Source organism: Pararge aegeria, chromosome W (genome assembly GCF_905163445.1).
Source record: "Pararge aegeria chromosome W, ilParAegt1.1, whole genome shotgun sequence".
Lineage (NCBI taxonomy): Eukaryota > Metazoa > Arthropoda > Insecta > Lepidoptera > Nymphalidae > Pararge > Pararge aegeria.
In genome coordinates this window covers 709769-732267 of record NC_053207.1, presented here as the reverse complement: position 1 = coordinate 732267, position 22499 = coordinate 709769, and the positions used below count along the sequence as shown (strand labels likewise).

Genomic DNA, 22499 nt, shown 5'->3' with positions numbered 1-22499 from the left:
ATTTAACGTTAGTGTTCTTAACGAGGGTCACCAGTTTGGGGGGTGCGTAAGGTTTGATTGAATTAACACGCACCAAGACTTTAAAATCAGAAGTATAATATTTAAATATAACAAGAGCACATTACACAGCAAAAATTGAGGCAAAACATATATACCAGTTTATTATATGTATTCATTCACACACCACAATACACTATAATATTATATATCATAGTTATTATAAGTATTCGTATTACATACATCACACTACGTACACATTCACACCAACTCATCCACATAACATAAATATATAATTATTTACACACAAAATTTAATTCACAAGCATACCCAGGCGAAAGCCGTAGTATGCGAAAATAAACTAGGTCGCGCGGCCGGCAGCCCGCGCCGGCGCAGCGAAGTTCCCACCGCGATCGTCGCCTACGCGCCAGGCGACGTATTCAAATTGTAAGTAACAAACATAAATATAAGAAGAATAACAATGCGCAAAGGCGGTCTTATCGCTTTAAGCGATCTCCTCCAGACAACCCTTAATGAAAGAAGAACAGGAGTATGGAAACGGGATAGTGCAATTTTAAAAATATATAACAACATGTTCAAAGATCTCTGTACTTTATTTTGTTATTTTAATTTATTTTGTGTGTTTTTAGTGCCCAAATCTAATTTAATCGCCTAATTTATATAATAAATAGTAGTATATATTAATAGTTTAAGTGTTAAAAGTGCGTAAGAAAAGTTTTCGTCGATGTAAACAAAGTGACAGTTAGGTTAGTAAAACTTGAATTTTAAACTTCTGTTTTGGTGTTTTTAAAGAGTGCTAGTAGCTGTTTTGGCTTTGACACAACTATTTAGCGCATAAAAAACACATACGTGTATATGCAATTGCCCGTTATCCAAGTGTAACGCTGCAATTGTTATAACAATACACTGCAATACCGAAACCTACCTGTCATTTCGCATTCTTTGGGTGATTACTCCTTGTTTCATTAATTAATTAATTAATTACAAAATGATGACCCGCAGAGCCTTAGCGCGCCAGGAGCAATCCAAATTACAATTGGCCCTGAAAGAATTAAAGGCATGCAAGGAGCTATGCACCCAATTGAATAATGAAAGAGACGAAAACGAAAAGGAATTATTAGACGTCCTTGGGAATAATAATAGACTAAAATTAGAACTATCGGATTTGCACATAAAGTATGTAGACATTGTAGAAGAGCGGGATAGACTTCAGTTATTAGTAAATAGGTTTGATGAGTGCCGTGCTGAGTATGAGGAGGCTCTGAGCCAGATTACTACCCTGCAGCGGGAGCTAAGTGATGCCCACCACCAGATCACCGAACTGGAAGATGCTGCCCATAACACAACAGCAATACACACTCAAAGCCTATATGAAGAATTAGTTGATAGGGCCCCGCAGTTGGTTACTGCTGCTGCTGACATGTCTACTGCTAATACCAACTTCTCTAATTTATTGATAGTCAAATCAGATACAGTAGTCAATCCCTGCAGCAGTAGGAAACTAAAAAAGTATATCAAAGTTAACCGATATATTAAAAAAACACAGAAACTGTTAAAAGTACATAAAAATTCTGTTAAATCTCTGAAACCAAAGAAAGAACGTTTAGAATTATTGAATGAAATTAAAATGTATAGTTCACAGTTAGAAAGTAATAGATTAAGTTCTGAATCTGACACACAAATCCTAGAAGCACAAATAGTCAGATTACAGACTTCTTTACGTACACTGGCAGTAAAGTTTGACATGTATCAAAGGCAAATGATATCTGAGTACACACAGACTTCAGATGAATGGCATAAGACAGAACAACCCAGTGGTAAATTAACTTCACTATCTACCCATAGTTTTGATAGTATAGGCAGTCATCCCCAGTTTGTGTCATCAGTGTCATCACCCTCTAATGTGAGAAAGGTGTGTGTCAGGTTAAGTAACTCAAAATCACAAAACATAAATATTAATAATAATTCCTTTATTGAAGCAAATGCTCATAGTAGCAGTTCAATAAAAACAATTATGTACAGCGATGAAATTGGATGTAACATGGGCTTATATCTTAACTCTCAGTTGAATGGACACACAGTTTTGAACTACTGTTTACCCAACTCAAATTTAAAAGCTATTGTAGCTGCAATTTGTAGAAATAGGAATATGTTTGACTGTAAAACTAATTTAATTATCATAATGGGAAATAGAGGGAATGTTAACAAACCTGAGCTGATTAAACTTATTGATTCTTTAAATACATTAAATGTAAATAGTATTGTATTATACACATTTCCTTATTTTCATAACTTGCCACACCAAGAAAATACTATTAGGTATAATTTAAATATGACTTTGTAAAATTTATGTACATATAATAAGAAATTTCATGTTATAGACTTTAGCAAATGTGCTAATCCTACTTATAATTTGTAACGAGATAGATATTACCTATCACACTATTTTAAACAACAGATAGCTGTTTCGCTATCATATTTTTTTACCATAACAGCCAAGAACTTGGCTAAACCAGCTGCTTTTATTGAGCAGTGTAATAGTTTTGACATGAAAACCTTGGAAATTATTCCAAGTCATTTTAGTTTAAACTAGTTAAGGAGACAACAGAGGTTTTCTCTTGCTTAGAAAAGCAGACAACTGAGTCTCCCTCAGGCATATATGAAAAAAATTATAGTAAGGGGTCGCACAATGTACTATTAAACCAAAAATATAATAAAAAATCTAATTCTAATTATATCAACTTGGTTCACCAAAATATTCAATGTATTAGAGGAAAAGACTTAGAGATTGAATTATTTTTAAATGATTTTAACATTAGCATTTTATGTATAACTGAGCACTGGTTGAAAACCCATGAATATTTGTTTAATTTTGGTAACCACCAGGTTGGTAGTTCGTTCACCAGGGTTACAGCGATTCATGGAGGCTCTTTAATTTTATTAAATAAAAATTTAAAATTTAAAAACAGAAACGATATTGTTAGCCTTTCTGTTGAACGGACAATAGAGCTAGCCTCGGTTGAACTAGAGCAATTTATAATTGTTACTGTTTATAGGCCACCCTTGTCAAACTTTGAACTTTTTGAAAAGGTAATGGATGAAGTGTTATTTAAAATATCAAAGTGTAATAAAAAGTTAATAATATGCGGAGATTTTAATGTAAACATTTTAGAAAATAACTCTTTAAGTATCAAGTTATTGAATTTATTTAAAACTTACAATCTATCAAATATGTTCATGGAGCCCACAAGAATAACTGCTACTAGCGCCACCTGTTTGGATAACATCTTTACAAATAAAATATTATTAGTAAATTAGACTCTGATCATTGTGGTCAAATTATTCAATTTGAAAATGTGAAGAAAAATGTTTCTAAACGTAAAATAACATTTGTTCCTGTAACATCCAACCGCATAGAGAAAATGAGAATTAGCCTAGTAAATGACCTCCCATCCCTACCCTCAGGGGCGACTCCAAATGCAATGTACAGCTCCTTTTTCAATACCTTTAATAGACTATTTCATTCTATATTTACTAGTAAGTCGGTTGTGATTACTGATACATTAAATTTTAGTGAGTGGGCGACAGTTGAACTTCATAAAAATAGGCAAAAGCTGTACGAATTGTATGCTGAACGTCAATTTAACACTGGTGATAAGTTTGGGGATTATGTTAAATTGTTTTCCAAGAATTTTAAACGCGCTTGCCACTTAGAAAAGACGCGATACATCAAAAATAAAATTAAAAATAGCAGCAATGCAATCAAAACTACTTGGAACATAATTAATGAGGAGACGGGAAGAGTAACACCACGAAATATTAACTTTAAACTTAATGTAGATAATAAAGCCTTAACAACAGATTTCGAGGTGGCTACTGCTTTTGAAACCTTCTTTACCAACATTCCCGTCTCCACAACAGAATCATTAAACTCTTCACCAGATATGGCTCTCTCTCTATTAAAGGAAAATGTGCCTGAGTGTAACCATTCTTTAAATTCACGCATGTTAGTGGCTCTGACGTTATTAAAGCCTTTAAATTATTAATTAATAAAAAAACAAATGATCTGTGGGGCATTTCCGTAAACGTTGTCAAATCATTAATTGATATTGTTGCACCCGATTTAGCCTTAATATTTAATAATTGTATAGATTGTGGTGTGTTTCCTGACTTAATGAAACTTAGTAAAATAGTTCCATTGTTTAAATCGGGTAGTACTTCTGACCCCACTAACTTTAGACCAGTATCCGTACTACCCACTTTCAGTAAAATCTTTGAAAAACTCATTTTAAATCAATTACTTTACCATTTTCATAAGTATAATTTACTTCATATTAAGCAATTTGGTTTCACACGGGGTCGCTCAACAATCGACGCAGGTGTTGAGCTAATACAAAACATATTTGAAGCCTGGGAGGAGTCACGTGATGCACTTGGTGTGTTCTGTACAGCTCCTTTTTCAATACCTTTAATAGACTATTTCATTCTATATTTACTAGTAAGTCGGTTGTGATTACTGATACATTAAATTTTAGTGAGTGGGCGACAGTTGAACTTCATAAAAATAGGCAAAAGCTGTACGAATTGTATGCTGAACGTCAATTTAACACTGGTGATAAGTTTGGGGATTATGTTAAATTGTTTTCCAAGAATTTTAAACGCGCTTGCCACTTAGAAAAGACGCGATACATCAAAAATAAAATTAAAAATAGCAGCAATGCAATCAAAACTACTTGGAACATAATTAATGAGGAGACGGGAAGAGTAACACCACGAAATATTAACTTTAAACTTAATGTAGATAATAAAGCCTTAACAACAGATTTCGAGGTGGCTACTGCTTTTGAAACCTTCTTTACCAACATTCCCGTCTCCACAACAGAATCATTAAACTCTTCACCAGATATGGCTCTCTCTCTATTAAAGGAAAATGTGCCTGAGTGTAACCATTCTTTAAATTCACGCATGTTAGTGGCTCTGACGTTATTAAAGCCTTTAAATTATTAATTAATAAAAAAACAAATGATCTGTGGGGCATTTCCGTAAACGTTGTCAAATCATTAATTGATATTGTTGCACCCGATTTAGCCTTAATATTTAATAATTGTATAGATTGTGGTGTGTTTCCTGACTTAATGAAACTTAGTAAAATAGTTCCATTGTTTAAATCGGGTAGTACTTCTGACCCCACTAACTTTAGACCAGTATCCGTACTACCCACTTTCAGTAAAATCTTTGAAAAACTCATTTTAAATCAATTACTTTACCATTTTCATAAGTATAATTTACTTCATATTAAGCAATTTGGTTTCACACGGGGTCGCTCAACAATCGACGCAGGTGTTGAGCTAATACAAAACATATTTGAAGCCTGGGAGGAGTCACGTGATGCACTTGGTGTGTTCTGTGACTTATCTAAGGCGTTTGATTGTGTTCAACACGAAACGTTAGTTAGGAAACTACACCACTATGGAATTCAGGGTGTAGCTCTAGACTTAATGAGTAACTATCTACGCGATAGAATTCAGAAAGTCGACGTGAATGGAAAACGGTCTAATGGATCAGTTATGAAAATAGGTGTCCCACAGGGGTCTATATTAGGACCATTTCTGTTCCTTATTTACATTAATGACCTTCCTTACCTTGCCAAGGATAAACACGGGATAGTTCTGTTTGCCGATCACTGACTTTTAAAATAAATCGACGTGAACTAGCTTTTGACGACGTAAACAACTCTCTCGCTAAAGTGGTACAGTGGTTTGAAGCTAATAATTTGGTTCTTAACGGAAAAAAAACCAAGTGTATAAAATTCACTTTACCTAATGTTAAACACGTGAAAACCACTGTACTACTTAATAATGAGGAACTGAAACTGGAGGATACGACAGTTTTTCTAGGAATAACGTTAGATTCTAAACTTCAATGGGGCCCTCATGTAAATAATTTATCGAACAGGCTTAGTTCTGCTGCCTATGCGGTAAAGAAGATACGCCATATGACCGACGTAGAAACTGCGAGACTGGTATATTTTAGTTACTTTCACAGCATTATGTCATATGGAATTTTACTTTGGGGTAATGCTGCTGATATTAGCACTATTTTCATGCTGCAGAAGAGGGCTGTTCGTTCTATCTACAAAATGGGTCCGAGAGAGTCATTGAGAGATAAATTTAAAGATTTTAAAATAATGACAGTGTATAGTCAGTACATATTTGAAAATTTAATGTACGTTCATAAAAACATTTCTAAATTTAAGAAAAAATGTGACTGCAATAATTTAAACATTAGAAGTAAGAATAAACTTACAGTGCAATATACTAGGTTACATAAAATTCATAATTCGTTTAAAGGAAATTGCATACAATTCTACAATAAACTACCAATTGTCATCTTGGAGATGTCTCTTAAAAAGTTCAAAGTTTGTATTAAACGTAAGCTTATAGAAAAGTCCTATTATAGTATAAAGGACTACGTAAAAAAGCTTGGGTGTAAATTATTGCTCTAACCAGGTTGCTCTTCTAATAATTTAAAATGACATTGTGAGATGGTGATAACAAAAAAAACACCCGGCTAAGTTTGTTGTGGGCTTCTTCTTAGACCAGGACGCGTTTGGAACCCTCGTAGCTTTAGTTTTAAGTTTACGAATGTGGTTATCGCCATCATCTCACTACCGTGTGGTTCTTATGTACGCATCAAAAGTGCCACCTGTGGGCCTACTTCAATAAAGATATTTTTGACTTTGACTTTGACTTTTGACTTATAACATAAACTACATCTACTATATATAACAATAATACATAAACAGCTAATACAAATACAAATAATACAGAAATAAATACATACACATATAAGCATATATATATATAAATAAATATAAATATACACAAATACATACAGAGCAAATGTATTAGTTTATGACTCCGTAGATAGATAATATTCTTTTAAACGACTTTTGAAGATGCTTAATGATTTAGACTGTCTTATGTCTCTTGGCAATCCATTCCAGAGTATAACCACCTTGACTGTAAAAGAATTTCCATACGCATGCGAGTGACTGGCAGGAACATGCAACCTGTTGTCATCCTTAGCCCTCAAATAGCACTGAACATTGCTACCAAGAAAGTTGAATCGCTCTTTTAAATATGGTGGCGTCTGAGGATAAAATTAAATAGAATATAAAAGACAAAGAGCGTGCAAGTTCCTACGTGATCGAATTGGTAGCCAGTTTAACCGAGAACGATACTCGGACACATGATCAAACTTACGTATACCAAAGATAAACCGTATACATACGTTCTGCAGCCTCTCCAGTTTATCGAGCATGGTCTATCAAATCCAAGTAGCAAATATCAGCATAGTCTAAAATAGGTAATAGAAGAGAATTAGCTAAGAGAATTTTAGTTTTTAACGGTAGAAACTTCTTCCACCGTCTCAAGTATCCAACAGCGGCAAAAATTTTGCGACTCATTTCAGAAACTTGAGGTACCCAAGACATTGTATTGTCCAAAATTAGCCCAAGGTCTCTGACTGCACTGTTCCAAGGTATAACAGTACCTTCAAATAGAACAGGTGGTAACCTGTTATATGATACAGAGGAAAGGAAATAAGAGCTGCCTATTATAGTTACTTGAGATTTACTTGGATTTACTTGGAGACCAAATGACCGACATCAAGCCGCAATTTTATTTAAATCAGTATTAATATTATCAATGGCAACGGCAAGATTATCAATAGCCGCCGATGCATAAAACTGCAAATCATCAGCGTAAAAATGATAGGACGAAGATAAAACAGATGACACTGAGTTTATAAAAATTGAAAATAGAAGCGGAGAGAGAACACCACCCTGAGGTACTCCGGAAAGAAGTGGAAGAAAGGAAGATAGTTTACTGTCCGAACGAATACATTGCTGACGATTACATGAGTAAGACCGGAACCAGTTGACAACGTGAGGTGAAATGCTGACTGTCTTTAGAACAGCCAAAAGTAGATCAAAGTCTACGTTGTTAAACGCATTACTGAAATCTAAGAGAACTAACACGGTAAGGAGTTTATTGTCGACAGCGAAACGAATATCATCGCAGACCTTGATCAAGGCTGTTGTTGTGCTATGACCACGACGAAAACCGGACTGGAGGGGGCTTAAAATATCATATCTGGTAAGATAGAGGCTAAGTTGCTGATGGACAATACGTTCGAGAACTTTAGACAGAAACGGAAGAATGGAGATAGGCCGAAAGTTTGAAGGATTTACAGGGTTACGAACTTTAGGAATAGGAACTACATATGCTTTACACCACACGGTGGGAAATGCAGCTGAAGTAAGTGATGATGAGTTCAGTATGTGAGACAATACTGGCAAAACACCGTCAAGCGCTGCAATTATCATTCTCCTACTTATCCCATCAACCCCAGTCGCATCAGATTTAATAGCAAAAATATGCTTCTTAACTTCATCGACGGTTGTATCACTGAACTGGAATTCAGGTCTTTCGTGTGTAGGCAATGAGTAAAGATAATTAAGCGTCCCTTGTTTAATTAGCGCATTGAATGAACATTTGGCTATAAAGTGTTTGTTAAGGCTCTCCAAGTCAATGCTTTGCGAATCTTGCTGACGCTGACGACCGATTCCCAGTGAAGCCAGAAATTTCCAAGCTTTGTCGGCATTTTTTTGATCCACTGATGAGTGAATATATTCACGCTGAGCATCTCGACAAATTCTGCTACACCGATTCCGTAGCTTTTTATATTTTGTCAGGTTGGCATCTGTCGGATTTAACTTATATTTACTTTTTGCTTTATTGCGTTTGGACATAAGCAGCTTGATGTCATTAGTGAGCCATGGTGCAGGAAGATGCTTAATTTTGATTGGCCGGAGCGGAGCGTGTATATCAAAAAGTTGGGTCAAAAGTGAATTAAATATATTAAGCTTATCATCTACAGAAGGCGTGTCAAAAACAATATCCCAGTCAATATTATTAAGATCTTCCATAAATTTATCATTATTAAAATTACGAAAACTACGACGCATAACAATAGTCGGTTTTGCCTCAGGAGGACGAATTCTAAAGGAAACATAGACCAAATCATGATAAGAAAAAGCCTCCGCCGGCAGTTGTCCATGTGCGTCTACAAGATTTGGAGAAGAAACAATCATGAGATCTAATTGGGAAGGAAAACAGTTGGGGAAAAAATGAGTAGCATGCGTAGGTAATATTTCAAGATTAGAGCTGTTAATAATAGACAATAGACGTTTTGAACGATAGTCATAAGGCACGTATTAAAGTCACCCATAATGATAGAGTGGTCCACTGTTGTTAAATACTCTTCAAGTATAGTCTCTAAAGTATCAAAATAATCAATATGAAGCGAGGGACTATAAAAAACCCCAAGTAGAAGTTTTTTTTGACCACTTTGAACCTCAATTAGTATGTGTTCAGATGATTCAGAGTATAAAGATGGGGACTTATTTAAAATACGAAAAGGAATGTGACAACGTAGGTAAATGGCGACACCAACCCCTCCCTTGCCTGTTCGATCATTTCTAATGAGATGGTAGCCAGGCAAAGAATAGGAAGTTGATGGAAGGCAAGGTTTCAAAAACGACTCCGACACCAAGATTGCATGAATTGCTTTGTTATCAAACGTAGATAAAAAATCTGAATAGTGCGAGGGAATGCTCTGCGCATTGATATGAACTACATTAAAATTTTTAGGGAATGGTGTGAACGTATTGTCTAAAACAGAGCCAAGTGGTACATCTGTGCTATGGAAGCTGTCGCTGGATAAAGAGGAGCCTGTACAATAAACACCCTCACTATCTGAGTTATTGTAAGAAGAAGTCATACTTATAATAATTATGCTTAATATAATAATAAATATAATAAAAAAAAAGAATATGTATATATAAAATAAAATACAATTTTACAATAAATATATATATATATATACGAAAAAAAATAAAAAATATATGAAGTAGTAGTAGTAGCAAACTAAGTATTGGTAAATATCAGACGGTCCACGAAAATCGTGAGATTAATGATTCCATCAGTAATACTTATTAATGGAAGTGTTCAAGAGTTCCACTTCACTTTGAAGGAAATGTGACCCTGGCCATGTTCTATCTCCAGCACCTCGAACTTATCGGATATTTGAGCGTTTTTAAATAATTGAATATCACTTGCTTTAACGATAAAGGAAAAAAACGCGGGGAAACCCCGTATGCCTGAGAGTTCTCCATAATTTTCTAAAAGGTTTTATTCAACGCGAATTCCACCAATCTGCAATTGGTCAGCGTAGTGGACTGGGGCGAAAATCCTGCTCATTCTGAGAGGAGACACGTGTCCTGTAGTGGGCCGGTAATGGTTTAAACGCAATAAGATCGTTCTTAAAAATGTTGCAAAATATTGACAAATATTAGAAAGGTTTTGGAATTTAATTACAACCTTAAACAGGCCTGTTACAGATCGTGGGTGTAAGGACGTGTCAATGATACACCAGCGTTAGGCATGTACTGACTTTATTCTTATAACTATGCACCTCATACAATATTTATTATTAACCCACCCTCACATCTTTCCCCTTAAAAATAAACTAAAAATTAACAATCACTCTCACCTTCCTCTTTCCAAAATTAATTAAATTACAAATCAATCAAATAATCATTTCATCACAAAATGCATTTGAGATTAATTAAATCGTAAAGAATTTAAAGACAAATTTACATTACATAAAAACTTTTTCAGCAAAATTCTAGTGTAAAAATACAAAATCAATAAACACATTAACCTTATTACATCAATAACCTTATTTTTTATCCATGAATTTAAACTCAATATTGAACTTATATCAAATTTACCACATACATAATAATATTTTTCTTAACTTTTATATTATGCACATTTTCGCCGTAAAGCTCCTTATTCCGAGCCAGACTGGTAGTTACGTAAACCCCCATCTATCCGGAGGCCTCACTGTCCTGCCAGAACGAGACACATAATTATTCTCTATCGTACCTGTACGCATATTTTGAGTTTGGTAAAGTACTACGTTAACATCTGTATTTAAGCCTATATCGTCATACTCAAACCCATAGTGAAGCGTGTCTTGTCTTTCCGGCCTATCTACCGGAATATGTCGCCTGTTACGAACTAATTTTTTGCCTTTTGAATTTGTAACTTCATACGATCTATTATTCCAAACGCGGGTTATTGTACCCAGTGGCGTGCATAGAGGGTATGCACAGGGTATGCAGACAATACAAAATTAAGAAAATCTTCAATACGAGTTTTAAAAACTTAAGGGTAGACTTTTTATAACTCTTACAATGGCTATCCTTGAGTTTTTTATAACTCGTTCTGAAGATTTTCATTCATTTTATATCACCTGCATACCCTGTGCATACCCTCTATGCACGCCACTGATTGTACCTGGTATCCATCTTTTAATATTTAAATCATAAATCCTTACTTTTTGTCCTACAATTAATTTTTTTAAGTTTTTAGCATTCCGATCATAATAAAATTTTTGTTCGTCCAGTCTAGTTAATAATTTATGTCTTATGTTTTCGTGTACTTTTGGCTTTAACAATTTTTTTGATATGGGCAAAATGCTTCTTAACTTCCTACTCTGTAGTAACTCTGCCGGCGAAGGTAACTCTAACGATAATGGTGTATTTAAATATTCCAATATAGCTAAACGGTAATCAGACCCCGTTTCTTTAGTTTTAATCATTATATTTTTTACCGTCTGAATAGTACGTTCTACTTGTCCGTTCGATTGTGGATAGTGAGGCGAGGAAGTTACATGTTTGAATCCCCATTCCATAGCAAACTCTTTAAAGAAAGTTGAGTTATATTGGGGCCCGCAATCTGAAATCACCACAGTTGGAATTCCATAATGGCAAAAAATATTTTTTAAACATGTTATTATATGCATAGAATCAGTATACTGTAGTTCCACTATTTCAAAAAATTTACTATAGTAATCTACTATAATTAAATAATTGACACCCTTTAGTTGGAACAGGTCAGTGCCAACTTTAACCCACGGACTATCTGGAATTTCATGAGGCTGCAATTTTTCTTTTTGATTCAATTTCTTATGCGCGAGACAAACATCACAATCATTTATTACATTTACTATGTCATTATTAATGCCTGGCCAAAATATCGTTTCTCTAGCCCTTAACTTAGTTTTTTCCAACCCCATATGACCAATATGTACTCTACTTAACATTTCTTTTCGTAATGATTTGGGTACCACAACCCTTTCATTTTCCAAATAAGACCATAAGCAAACGACAAATCCTCCTTATATTTCCAATATGGTTTCACTATATCCAACACAGCATTTTTTTCGACCGGCCAACACTTTTTAATGTACTTTGACAGCTGTTTTAATTCACTATCATTCTCAGTGGATTTTTGTAACGCAGCAAACTGTGCGTTTTCAAAATATTGCGTAAACGCCGATGCCGCATCCTGCGTGACGGCACACACCTCGTCATAAAGACTCTCTTGACTCGAGTGAACGGTCTCGGCAGGTTCATAAGCGCGCGATAATGCGTCGGCAATATAAAGGTGCTTGCCAGGCTTGTAGACTAACTTAAATGTATAGCGTTGCAAGCGTAACAACATTCTTTGTAAACGCGCAGGAGCATCTGTAATTGGTTTCTTTATTATACTTATGAGTGGCTTATGATCGGTTTCAATAATAACATTCGTTTTCCCATAAATGTACGCATAAAACTTCTCGCATGCAAACACACACGCAAACAGTTCTTTCTCAATTTGTGCATATCTCTGTTCAGCCTTAGTTAGCGCCTTTGACGCATAACATACCGGTAAATTATTTTGCATCAAGCACGCACCCAAGCCACTCTTACTCGCATCTACTGATATAACTATTGGTTTATTGACATCATAATATTGTAACACAGGGCGACTAGTCAAACAATGCTTAATATCCCGAAAACATTTCTCATGCCTTTCGTTCCAGTGCCAATCAGTTTCTTTTCTTAATAACTCTCGTAATGGAAGTACCTTATCCGATAGATTAGGAATAAAATTACCTATGTAATTAACTAAACCTAAAAATCTTTCCACATCCTTTTTATCATTAGGGATCGGCATTTTTGTAATCGCCGTGATATGACTGTCATCAGGATACAGGCCATTTTTTGTTATCCTGTGTCCTAAATATTTAAGCTAAGATTCCAATCACTGTTATTTAATGAATATATTACCTTATCATCAGAGTCCTCAATATAATTCACCCCACAAACCCGGGCAAAATGATTCATCCTTAAACACCGCGCACACTTTTGGCCATAGGCTGGGCACTCAAACTTTTTATGCACTATTCCACAATAACTACACTGATTATTCGAACCCGCAACCGAACGCCACTGGCTCGCGCCACGGCCTCTGGTCGGCAGGGGGCGCTCGCGCGGCCCAGCAGCGCGCTGGCAACGCGACTCCGCGCGATCGCCGCGCCCTCCACTCCATCGCTCGAACTTCGCTGCGTCGTCGGGTACCTGGCTTCTTATTTGTCCTCGTGACGATGATATCTTCGACTTTACAAGTGCAATGTGATTTTGCATTTGTTTTACTTGATGAACATTATGCATATCTTCTCTTTCAGGCTTAATCTTCTCCGAATAGGTCCGGGATGCCACGGCAGCACGGCAAATATCCATCGCCTTTTTTAGTGACAGGTCATCCTCTGTTAATAACCGTTCACGAATGGCTGCACTTGAAACGCCACACACCAGCCGATCTTTGATCAGTTCGTCGTGCAAATCACGAAACTCACAATTTTGAGCTAATTTTCCCAACTCAAACACATACTGCTCGATAGTTTCGTTGTCACGATGATCACGAATAAAAAATCTATGACGTTCAACCGTTACGTTTCTTTTTGTTTTGAATTGTTCATCCAACTTTTTCCATATGTTTTCAACAGTCGTGCATTTCTCTGGCAGTTGATCTAAAATTTCTCGACACTGCTCACCCACCACGTGCAATAAAATGTTCACCTGTATTTCCAATGATTTTTTATTTATTTCACACGCTTTACTGTATATTTCATAACTTCTTTTCCACTTCATCCATTTGTCATGAATGTTATTTGCGTCCGATGCATTTTTGTCAAAACAAAACGAAGACGGCGGCGTCAATATACTTTCCATGTTTCCAGAGTTTTCTACTTTAATTTTAATTTCCCGACTGCGCCATGTATGGACGCGTCAATGATACACCAGCGTTAGGCATGTACTGACTTAATTCTTATAACTATGCACCTCATACAATATTTATTATTAACCCACCCTCACAGTGGGTGATTTCAAAAAGAATTTTAACACTGCCTCCAGAACCTACAAAAAAGCTATAACCAGTGCTAGATTGAGGCACATCGATAGAATTGGACAGAGATTAGTTAAGATGCTTTCTGGCTCGCGTGCCTTCTGGTCTCTGTCCAAAGCTATACAAGGCAACTTCTGCCGTTCTATCTACATTCTACATTTCCACTTTTACGCAAACCGGATGATACCCTTGCCCACGCCGCTCAAGAGAAAGCTGAAATTTTGTGCACACTCTTCGCCTCAAACTCGTCTCTTAATGATGGAGGGAGAACACCACCTTCGATCCTGCGATGTCTAAGCTCTTTGTGTGACATTAGTTTTACCCAGAGTTATGTGCGTAAGGCTCTTTTCTCTCTCGACGTAAACAAGGCCAGTGGGCCTGACGGTACTCCTGCGGTCGTGCTTAAAACGTGCGCTCCTGAGCTGACTCCGGTTCTAACGCGACTGTTTCGGCACTCTTACTCTGCCGGCACGGTTCCCAATAAAGGCGATAAGTTCGACCCTGCTAACTACAGGCCAATCGCAGTCACCTCCCTACTATCTAAGGTGATGGAGTCTATCATAAACAACCAGTTGCTAAAATACCTGGAAGAGCATCAGCTTATTAGTGATCGCCAATATGGGTTTAAGCATGGTAGATCAGTTGGTGACCTTCTGGTTTATCTCACTCACCGGTGGGCGGAGGCAATAGATAGAAAAGGAGAGGCTCTAGCAGTTAGCTTGGACATCGCAAAAGCCTTCGATCGGGTATGGCATAAGGCACTTCTTTCGAAGCTACCATCCTATGGGCTGCCTGAGAATTTGCGATAGCCAGCTTCCTTAATGAGCGCAGCATTAAAGTCGCAGTCGACGGTTTTTGCTCTAACCCTAAGCCCATTAATGCTGGCGTTCCGCAGGGTTCAGTGGTATCGTCCACACTGTTTATTTTGCATATCAATGACATGCTGGACAATAATGGCTTCCATTGTTATGCAGATGATAGCACGGGTGATGCTCTCTATAAAGGGCCTGCACAGCTCTCTCCTTCTCAGCTGGTGGAGTGCAGAAGTAAGCGTGTGTCTGAAATTGAGGGTCTCTTGGACAAAGCGTCCGTATGGGGAGCACAAAACATTGTTCAGTTTAACCCCACCAAGACCCAAGTCTGCGCGTTTACAGCTAAAAAAACCGCGTTCACCGCGGCACCTCAGTTCCAGAACACTCTCCTCACTGTTTCCAATAGCATTGGGATCCTCGTTGTCAACATCTCGAACGAAGTCCAGTTCCGCGCTCACTTGGAAGGTAAAGCTAAATTAGCTTCCAAAAAGCTTGGTGTGCTCAACAGAGCAAAACGTTACTTTGCGTCAAAGCATAGACTCCAGCTCTATAAAGCGCAAGTAAGACCTCACATGGAGTACTGCTCGCATCTTTGGGCTGGGGCACCTCTTTACCAACTCCTTCCATTTAATCGGATACAAAAGCGGGCAGTTCGACTTGTTGACAATCCCTGGGCACCGAAGAGATGTTAGCTCCCTTTGTGTGTTCTATCGACTCTATAATGGAGAGTGTTCCGAAGAGTTATTTGCGTTGATACATCCTTCCCTGTTCTCTGACCGCACCTCACGTCGTAGAAATAAATTCCACCCTCATCATCTGGATGCCTGGTATTCTTCTACTGTTCGAAATACCAGATCATTTCTACCGCGCACTTGCAAACTGTGGAACAATCTCCCATTTGATGTGTTTCCTCAAAAATTCAATCTAGGGTTATTTGGGGCGAATTCCTTAAAAGCCGGCAACGCATCGGTGGCTCCTCTGGTGCTGCAGATGTTTATGGGCGGCGGTGATCACTCACCGTCAGGTGACCCACTTGCTCGTTTGCCCGCTATTAATATATAAAAAAAAATAAAAAAATATTCATTGACGGTCTGAATATTTTTGTTATCAAAGCTATGATATTCCGCATTCATTTTTAAGACATGTTAGTCCACTACATACCTTACTCGTAGCTTGTAAATAACATATAAACTAGAGATAGTCTCATATTATCAGAACCGTATTGGCACGACTATAGTTCAAGTAGTAGGCCTACACATAGTATCTCTATGGACCACTATAGCTACATATTCAGTTGTATCAACTGAATTTTATAGAACCTAACTTCAATATTACTTTACATATTATTTGAGCAGCTGAAATTAATTAAATCATAATAGAAAAAGATTTGTAGATATTAATTATACTCTATAGGGGTATAGAGTATAATTAATATCTACAAATTTTACATTAGCCTATTTTCAAGTTTTTAGTTATCTACCTAATATCTACTTAATACTTCAGTTTCATCTACACTATAGTTAGAAGTAAAACTTAATTACCAAGTTACGCTAGTTAAGTCTTTGGTTTAATAGATATACAGAAAAATAGATAAAATTAAGGACGATATAAAAATAATTCAACGAACTTAATTATAGTAATAGGAAATCATAACTACTCGTGCGTTATCGTAGGTACCTACTCAAGTGGTATGAGAAAATTTTATATAGTAGGTTCAGGAATGTACAGCTATTTCATTAATTATTATCGACTGACATTTCTTTGAAATCATAAAATAAATTGTCAATGTCAATAGTTAGAGTTAGTATTTTTTTTTTGTCTTTTTCCCTAGTGCCTTTCGCTAGGAATTATTTGCAAATAGCAAGATTCAAATATGTACATCTATGGAAAGCACATTGCCAAATACGTAGTGCCAGATCTGTGGTATGGTTTGCTTAGTAAAAGTATCTTCGCAAGTGACGGAACGGAACTGCATTTAATTTTCCTCGCCAAGTAGTACCAGGTCGTCTGCAACCACATCTGATACGTGGAGGTATATGATCCAGTACATAAGATTGAAGCAAACGAAGCAGACCGGGAATACGATACGCGAATACTTATCGATGTCAGACGGCGTGGTGCCCAGGATTTTGTTGATGCCCTGCAAAATTTTTAGTCTTGACGTTCACAGTTAAATCAATGACACAAAATATAGAAATCACGCGTGTTTTAGTACTATTCGAAAGTACTTATCGAGAGCACGTTTGCGTGAACAGCGGCAAGGACCAACGAGAAATGTCCAGGAATGAAAAAGAACCATTTCCCGCCATCTCACCTCTCCTAACAACTTTACTATAGGATATCCGTATCGCTCGAAAATAAAATAAGAATGCCAAGTGTGGTAACAACCGCTGGCACAGTTACTGCTACCCGTTGAATGCTTAATTTATATACACACGTTTGTTTAAGTTGCTGGATATGCACCTACCGTGGCAAAACCGTTAGTCTTCTGCCACCCAAACTTCATGAGTTTGAGTGAAAGACCGAACTCTCAATCATCATCGACTAAAACACGCGTGATCAAAGCATCTTATTTTGAAAATATTTAATATACTCGCTAGTTTTATTCAAGCGTTAATATAGAACATATGAAATTAAATTAAAATTTCGCTGAGAATTTAGCAATGCCTTCGATTAATGATAAACAAGAAACAAGAAGTTATAATAGTGATGTTTACACACCTTGGATGCCTGGATTAGGTGTGGCGCTAAAGGTTCTTCGCCGTCAGGCTGTGAGGCTGGGGCGGCTGGTGGTGCCCCCGTGTGAGCTGGGAGGGCCGGGTGAGCGGCATGACCTGCATGCGGGAGTGATTGCATCGACACCGAAGGTCCACCCCGCCCATTATCCAACGGGCCACCTCGTGCGTACACCTTCTGCTCTTGAACTTTGAATCGCACTTCCTGTGTGTGAGGATTGTAAGACTAAAGTAGACGTTGTATCAAAGTTCGTTTCTTACAAAAATGAATGGTAATGCTGAGAAATAACATAGAACTCACCGATGATCTACTCGGAGGCGCTGGCCTGGTCAGTGTGACTGCCCGAGGAGTTGCTTGAGGCTCGGGTCCTGAAGGTCCAGGGACGCCGTCTATCGTTATCTTCTTCACAGCGACGATTTTCTGGACAGCAGCGAACCGTTGTTTACGCATCTGGATCCTTTTCGCCATGTAGCCCACAGTCGCATACTCTGCAAAGAGGACAGATATTAGAAAAATCATCTTTAATTTACAACGCAAAGCTGAATTACCAATTTTAATAGTGCAACGTTTAATTACAAAAGAATTTTATGGGCAGGTTCACAACCACAAAACCAAAAACGCATCGCATATCAGAACAAGATATAATAATTCACAGAGCTATCGGATGGCTACGAGTAAATACGCAACGTGTGTAATAGCACAAAAGTAAATTCACAATTAACAAAATCCTAAAAACTATGATAACTTATTGAATGTATCCAATATCTTTTGTTACCTAAGAGACTAGCGAAGACCATCACGAAGCAGGTGCCCAGATATACATCTATTGACTTGACGTACGAGATTTTCGGGAGAGCTGCATTCGTTGAAGACATTAGCGTAGTCATAGTCAACACTGTGGTGACCCCAAGTGACACCCTGGCAGGCGTAGCGTTCCGATTCAACCAGAAGGACACCCACGATATAATGACGATCAGGCCGGAAGGAATGTAAATCTGAATAAGGTAATAGCCCATCGAACGAACGAACTGAATTTCGCATGCCAGTCGCGAATAGTTTCCTGAAATGAAAATTGAATTTTAGTGATCGAATATTCTTATCTAACTTTATAATGGTATTAAGCAAATACGAACAAAGAATCTAAATAATGAGCTCAGATTTACGTAGCTTCTGAGGTATTTAATTAGATCAAAATATTCGCGATCAAGCTATAGACGTGCAGAAGAAAAGAGAAGGACGCGTCAAATTGCAAAGGTACAAAACCTGTTGTGAGAGATATTTCCATGGCCCGTTGGCGATGGCCGAGCACCTTGAACTGCGGTAGGGACACTTCGCTCGACACACCGACAGAGTTGGGCCCCTCGTTCCACTTATATCGGATGTCCCGCATGGTGTAGCCAACTGTACCATGCAGAGATATGAACACCCATCGCACGGGATTATCTTCAACACAACCGTGATCTAAGAATGGATGACTGATTCTACCAAAGCTAAAGTGTGTTACGACGTCAGGACATCAAGCGTCGTACAACAAAAATGTTCAAAGCGTTAATTTGCTTCATAACAAGGTTTTCTTTATCTAAAAAATTAAAGCCTCATGAGTTTTTTACATTATTCATGTTTTCTTTTCTCACGCGAAGTACGAAATTTTAATTAAAACATACATTTTTAAACAACTAGTATAAGCGGAACTTAGATAACTTTATGCGCATGTTTACTTACAGCTTTCAATCTCGATGTTGCATAGTTGTCGATCCATTGGAAAATACTGTAAATCCATTGGGCAAGATGCGGTGATAGTCAATCTGAAACAAATATTCTTTCTTAAATCATCATGATCAATCCATTGCCGGCCCACTACGGGACACAGTCTCCACCACGATGGCCAAATCCAGATTGGTAGATTTAACATACATTTAAGAACGTTATGGAAAACTCTTAGGCATGCAGGTTTGCTCGCGATGTTTTCCGTTAACCGTTCACCGTTAAAGCAATTGATATCTTAAATTTCTTATATATAATGAAAAAAGTCCCAGTTTACAATACGCGTTGTAAGCGCCGGGACCGCCGGGAAAACCACTGCGTATAAACAGAGCGAAACTTCGGAGGGCATGCAAGAAAAACGTCCTGCTAAGTGCCGTTCTGTGAACATCAACCTGAGACGAAAGTGTTAAGCCACACGTGCCTTTAATTACACCGGCCACTATGCTCTTCAGAGTGCCACAAAACGCTTAAATTGTACTTGCTAAGACTATGCTGATCAGTTTACGGATTTCGTTCTTATAAACTCCGATAAGTTCACTAACGTCAGCTCAAACTAAACAAACTATTTTAATCTCATGTCCGTCTATCTGTTGGAAGTAAGATCATTGAAATATGCTGATTAGATTTAAAAAAAAAATTCCACTTAAACGACCCAAAAGGGTGCCGAATAGGCCATGAAAAGTAAATGTTACGTATTAGAAGCTTTGCGTTGACAAAGTCGCGGGCAATCACTAGCGGATTTATAATAATTATAAGTAAGGCCAATAGTATATAGGTTGTGTTAAGTGTTAAAACCGGTTCCGGTTGTCTACGGAGTAACAAGTGTTGTGAAATCTCTCGCGTTATTTATCTTTAAAAGTTGAGAAAAACACAACAAACACGATTTTAGGAAGTCACACTTAACGCACAATTGAAGATATGAATAAAAACTGAAAGTTTCCACCGCGGATTGCACATCACAACTTAAACTAATAACACAGTAAGTGAATCAAATTTGACAGTTCGAAAGCTATCACAATTCAAAAGTCAACAATCATTGCACGACGGATCGACTGCTAACAGCTTGACACTTGACAGTGCCAACATAGAAAAAAGAAAAATTATGCGTTTCATTTTACCCGCCTAAGTAAATTTGTTATTGCTTTGAAAAGGCGGCTACAACTCAGACTTTGTATTACGCTTCTATAACTACGATCTTTATATTTGTCAATACGTTTTGTTACTGCTACGTATGTCTACAAAAATGTCAGAGGAAATGTCGACATTATTTAATATGATGAAACTTGAACTACAAAAACAAACAAACATTATAACTGATTCAGAAACAAAAAATATTATGCAAAGCATTGATGAAAAAATTTAACCATTATTGGAGGAAAATCAGGTTAGAAATAGAAACATTGAATAACAAAGTGGACTATTTGGAGAATATGAACAGGAAAAATAAGGAAATAGAGGAAGAGAAGAACCACGCTGGCCATAGAGGTAAAAATAGAGAAATCTAAAATCAACAAAATTCATAGAATTGGAAAACAAAGTACCGAAAAGACAAGGCCAATACTTATCTCTCTAATAACTTATAAGACCTGTGGGCCTACTTGAATAAAGATATTTTTGACTTTGACTTTGACTTTGACTTTTAATAAAAAAATAGAAACTCCGAAACATAAGAACAAAGTGTCTGGAAATTCCTATATAACGGAGGACCTATCGAAAGAAACACTACAAAAACGCAAAAAACTAAGGAACAAACTCAAACTAGAAAGGGAAAAGGGAAATGATGCCTATATACGCAACAATAAGGTCATCGTAAAACAAAAGGAGAACGAGAAAAGGAAAAGGGACAATTCAACATCCCCAGGAACAAGCTTCTCTTAATAAGGAAGTAGTAAACCTGCCCCAGCAAAACTGCATAGGACTATCTATTTGCATATCTGAGATCTAGATAGCATTTGTTATCCGAGACAGATACACATAAGGCATAGTACACAGTAGTACGGTAAACGAAGAAAAACCATAGTAAGGAAAAAACAACATAATAATATAATGAAACAACAAATCCCCAATCTGGCTGGTCCCCGAGGGGATTTAGACCAAAACCCCCCAGATTCACTCTTGAAAAATAGTAAAAACCATTACATACAACGATCACATAATATATTTATCTCTACACTTAATACTAGAACACTACGGAGACAAGAATCACTATTTGAATTAGAATGTGCTTTAAAACCAATTAAATGGGATATAATAGGCTTAAGCGAAATTCGGAGATTAGAAGAAAAAAATCGAAGAATATGAAGATTACATATTCTACTATAAAAATGAAATACCAGGGTTATATGGTGTCGGATTTCTAGTGAGAAAGCACCTTAAAAAATAAAATCCAAGAGTTCGCTGGAATTTCGGACAGAATAGCAGTCCTAAATATTAACCTACCCTGTAATAAACTTCCCATATCCATAGTCCAAATATATGCACCCACAGAAGAAAAAATGAAGAAGCCAAAGACACTTTTTATAACCAACTAAACTTAACAATGGGAACTGTACACAATGCAACTATTGTAATGGGCGACTTGGTCAAATAGGTAAAATAATGAATTCAGAACGAAAACTGGTTGGACCTCATTCTTCTGGAAAACGGAACAATAATGGGCAAAGACTCATAGATTTTGCTCATGAACATAACTTATTCATCATGAATACCTTTTATAAGATAAAAGCTAATAGAAAATGGACCTGGATTTCTTCAAATGGTAATGTAAAAAATGAAATTGACTTCATTATGACTAACAAACCAA

At 37.0% G+C, this 22499-nt stretch overlaps 2 protein-coding genes across 3 annotated transcripts in view; both read right to left on the bottom strand.

Moving 5' to 3' along the window:
• Positions 1–10771: 10771 nt before the first annotated feature.
• On the bottom strand, positions 10772–14209 carry LOC120635906. Its single transcript, XM_039907119.1, has 2 exons — positions 13265–14209; positions 10772–10996 (listed from the first exon to the last, which is right to left on the bottom strand). The coding sequence occupies exons 1-2, from the start codon at positions 14207–14209 to the stop codon at positions 10976–10978; spliced, it is 966 nt and encodes a 321-aa protein (XP_039763053.1). The 3' UTR covers positions 10772–10975.
• Positions 14210–16895: 2686 nt separating this feature from the next.
• Positions 16896–22499, bottom strand: part of LOC120635896 (gamma-aminobutyric acid receptor subunit beta-like) — a 209193-nt gene continuing 203589 nt past the window's right edge. Inside the window, exons 6-11 of one of the 2 annotated variants that reach the window (XM_039907108.1) lie at positions 19655–19737; positions 19196–19333; positions 18708–18992; positions 18233–18420; positions 17918–18136; positions 16896–17336 (exon numbers count right to left, since the gene is read on the bottom strand). In XM_039907108.1, the coding sequence (XP_039763042.1) occupies positions 17172–17336; positions 17918–18136; positions 18233–18420; positions 18708–18992; positions 19196–19333; positions 19655–19737 (1078 nt within the window). In that variant the 3' untranslated portion in view covers positions 16896–17171. Of the gene's footprint in view, positions 17337–17917; positions 18158–18232; positions 18421–18707; positions 18993–19195; positions 19334–19654; positions 19738–22499 lie in introns of both variants that reach the window. The other variant, XM_039907109.1, reaches the window with a different exon arrangement.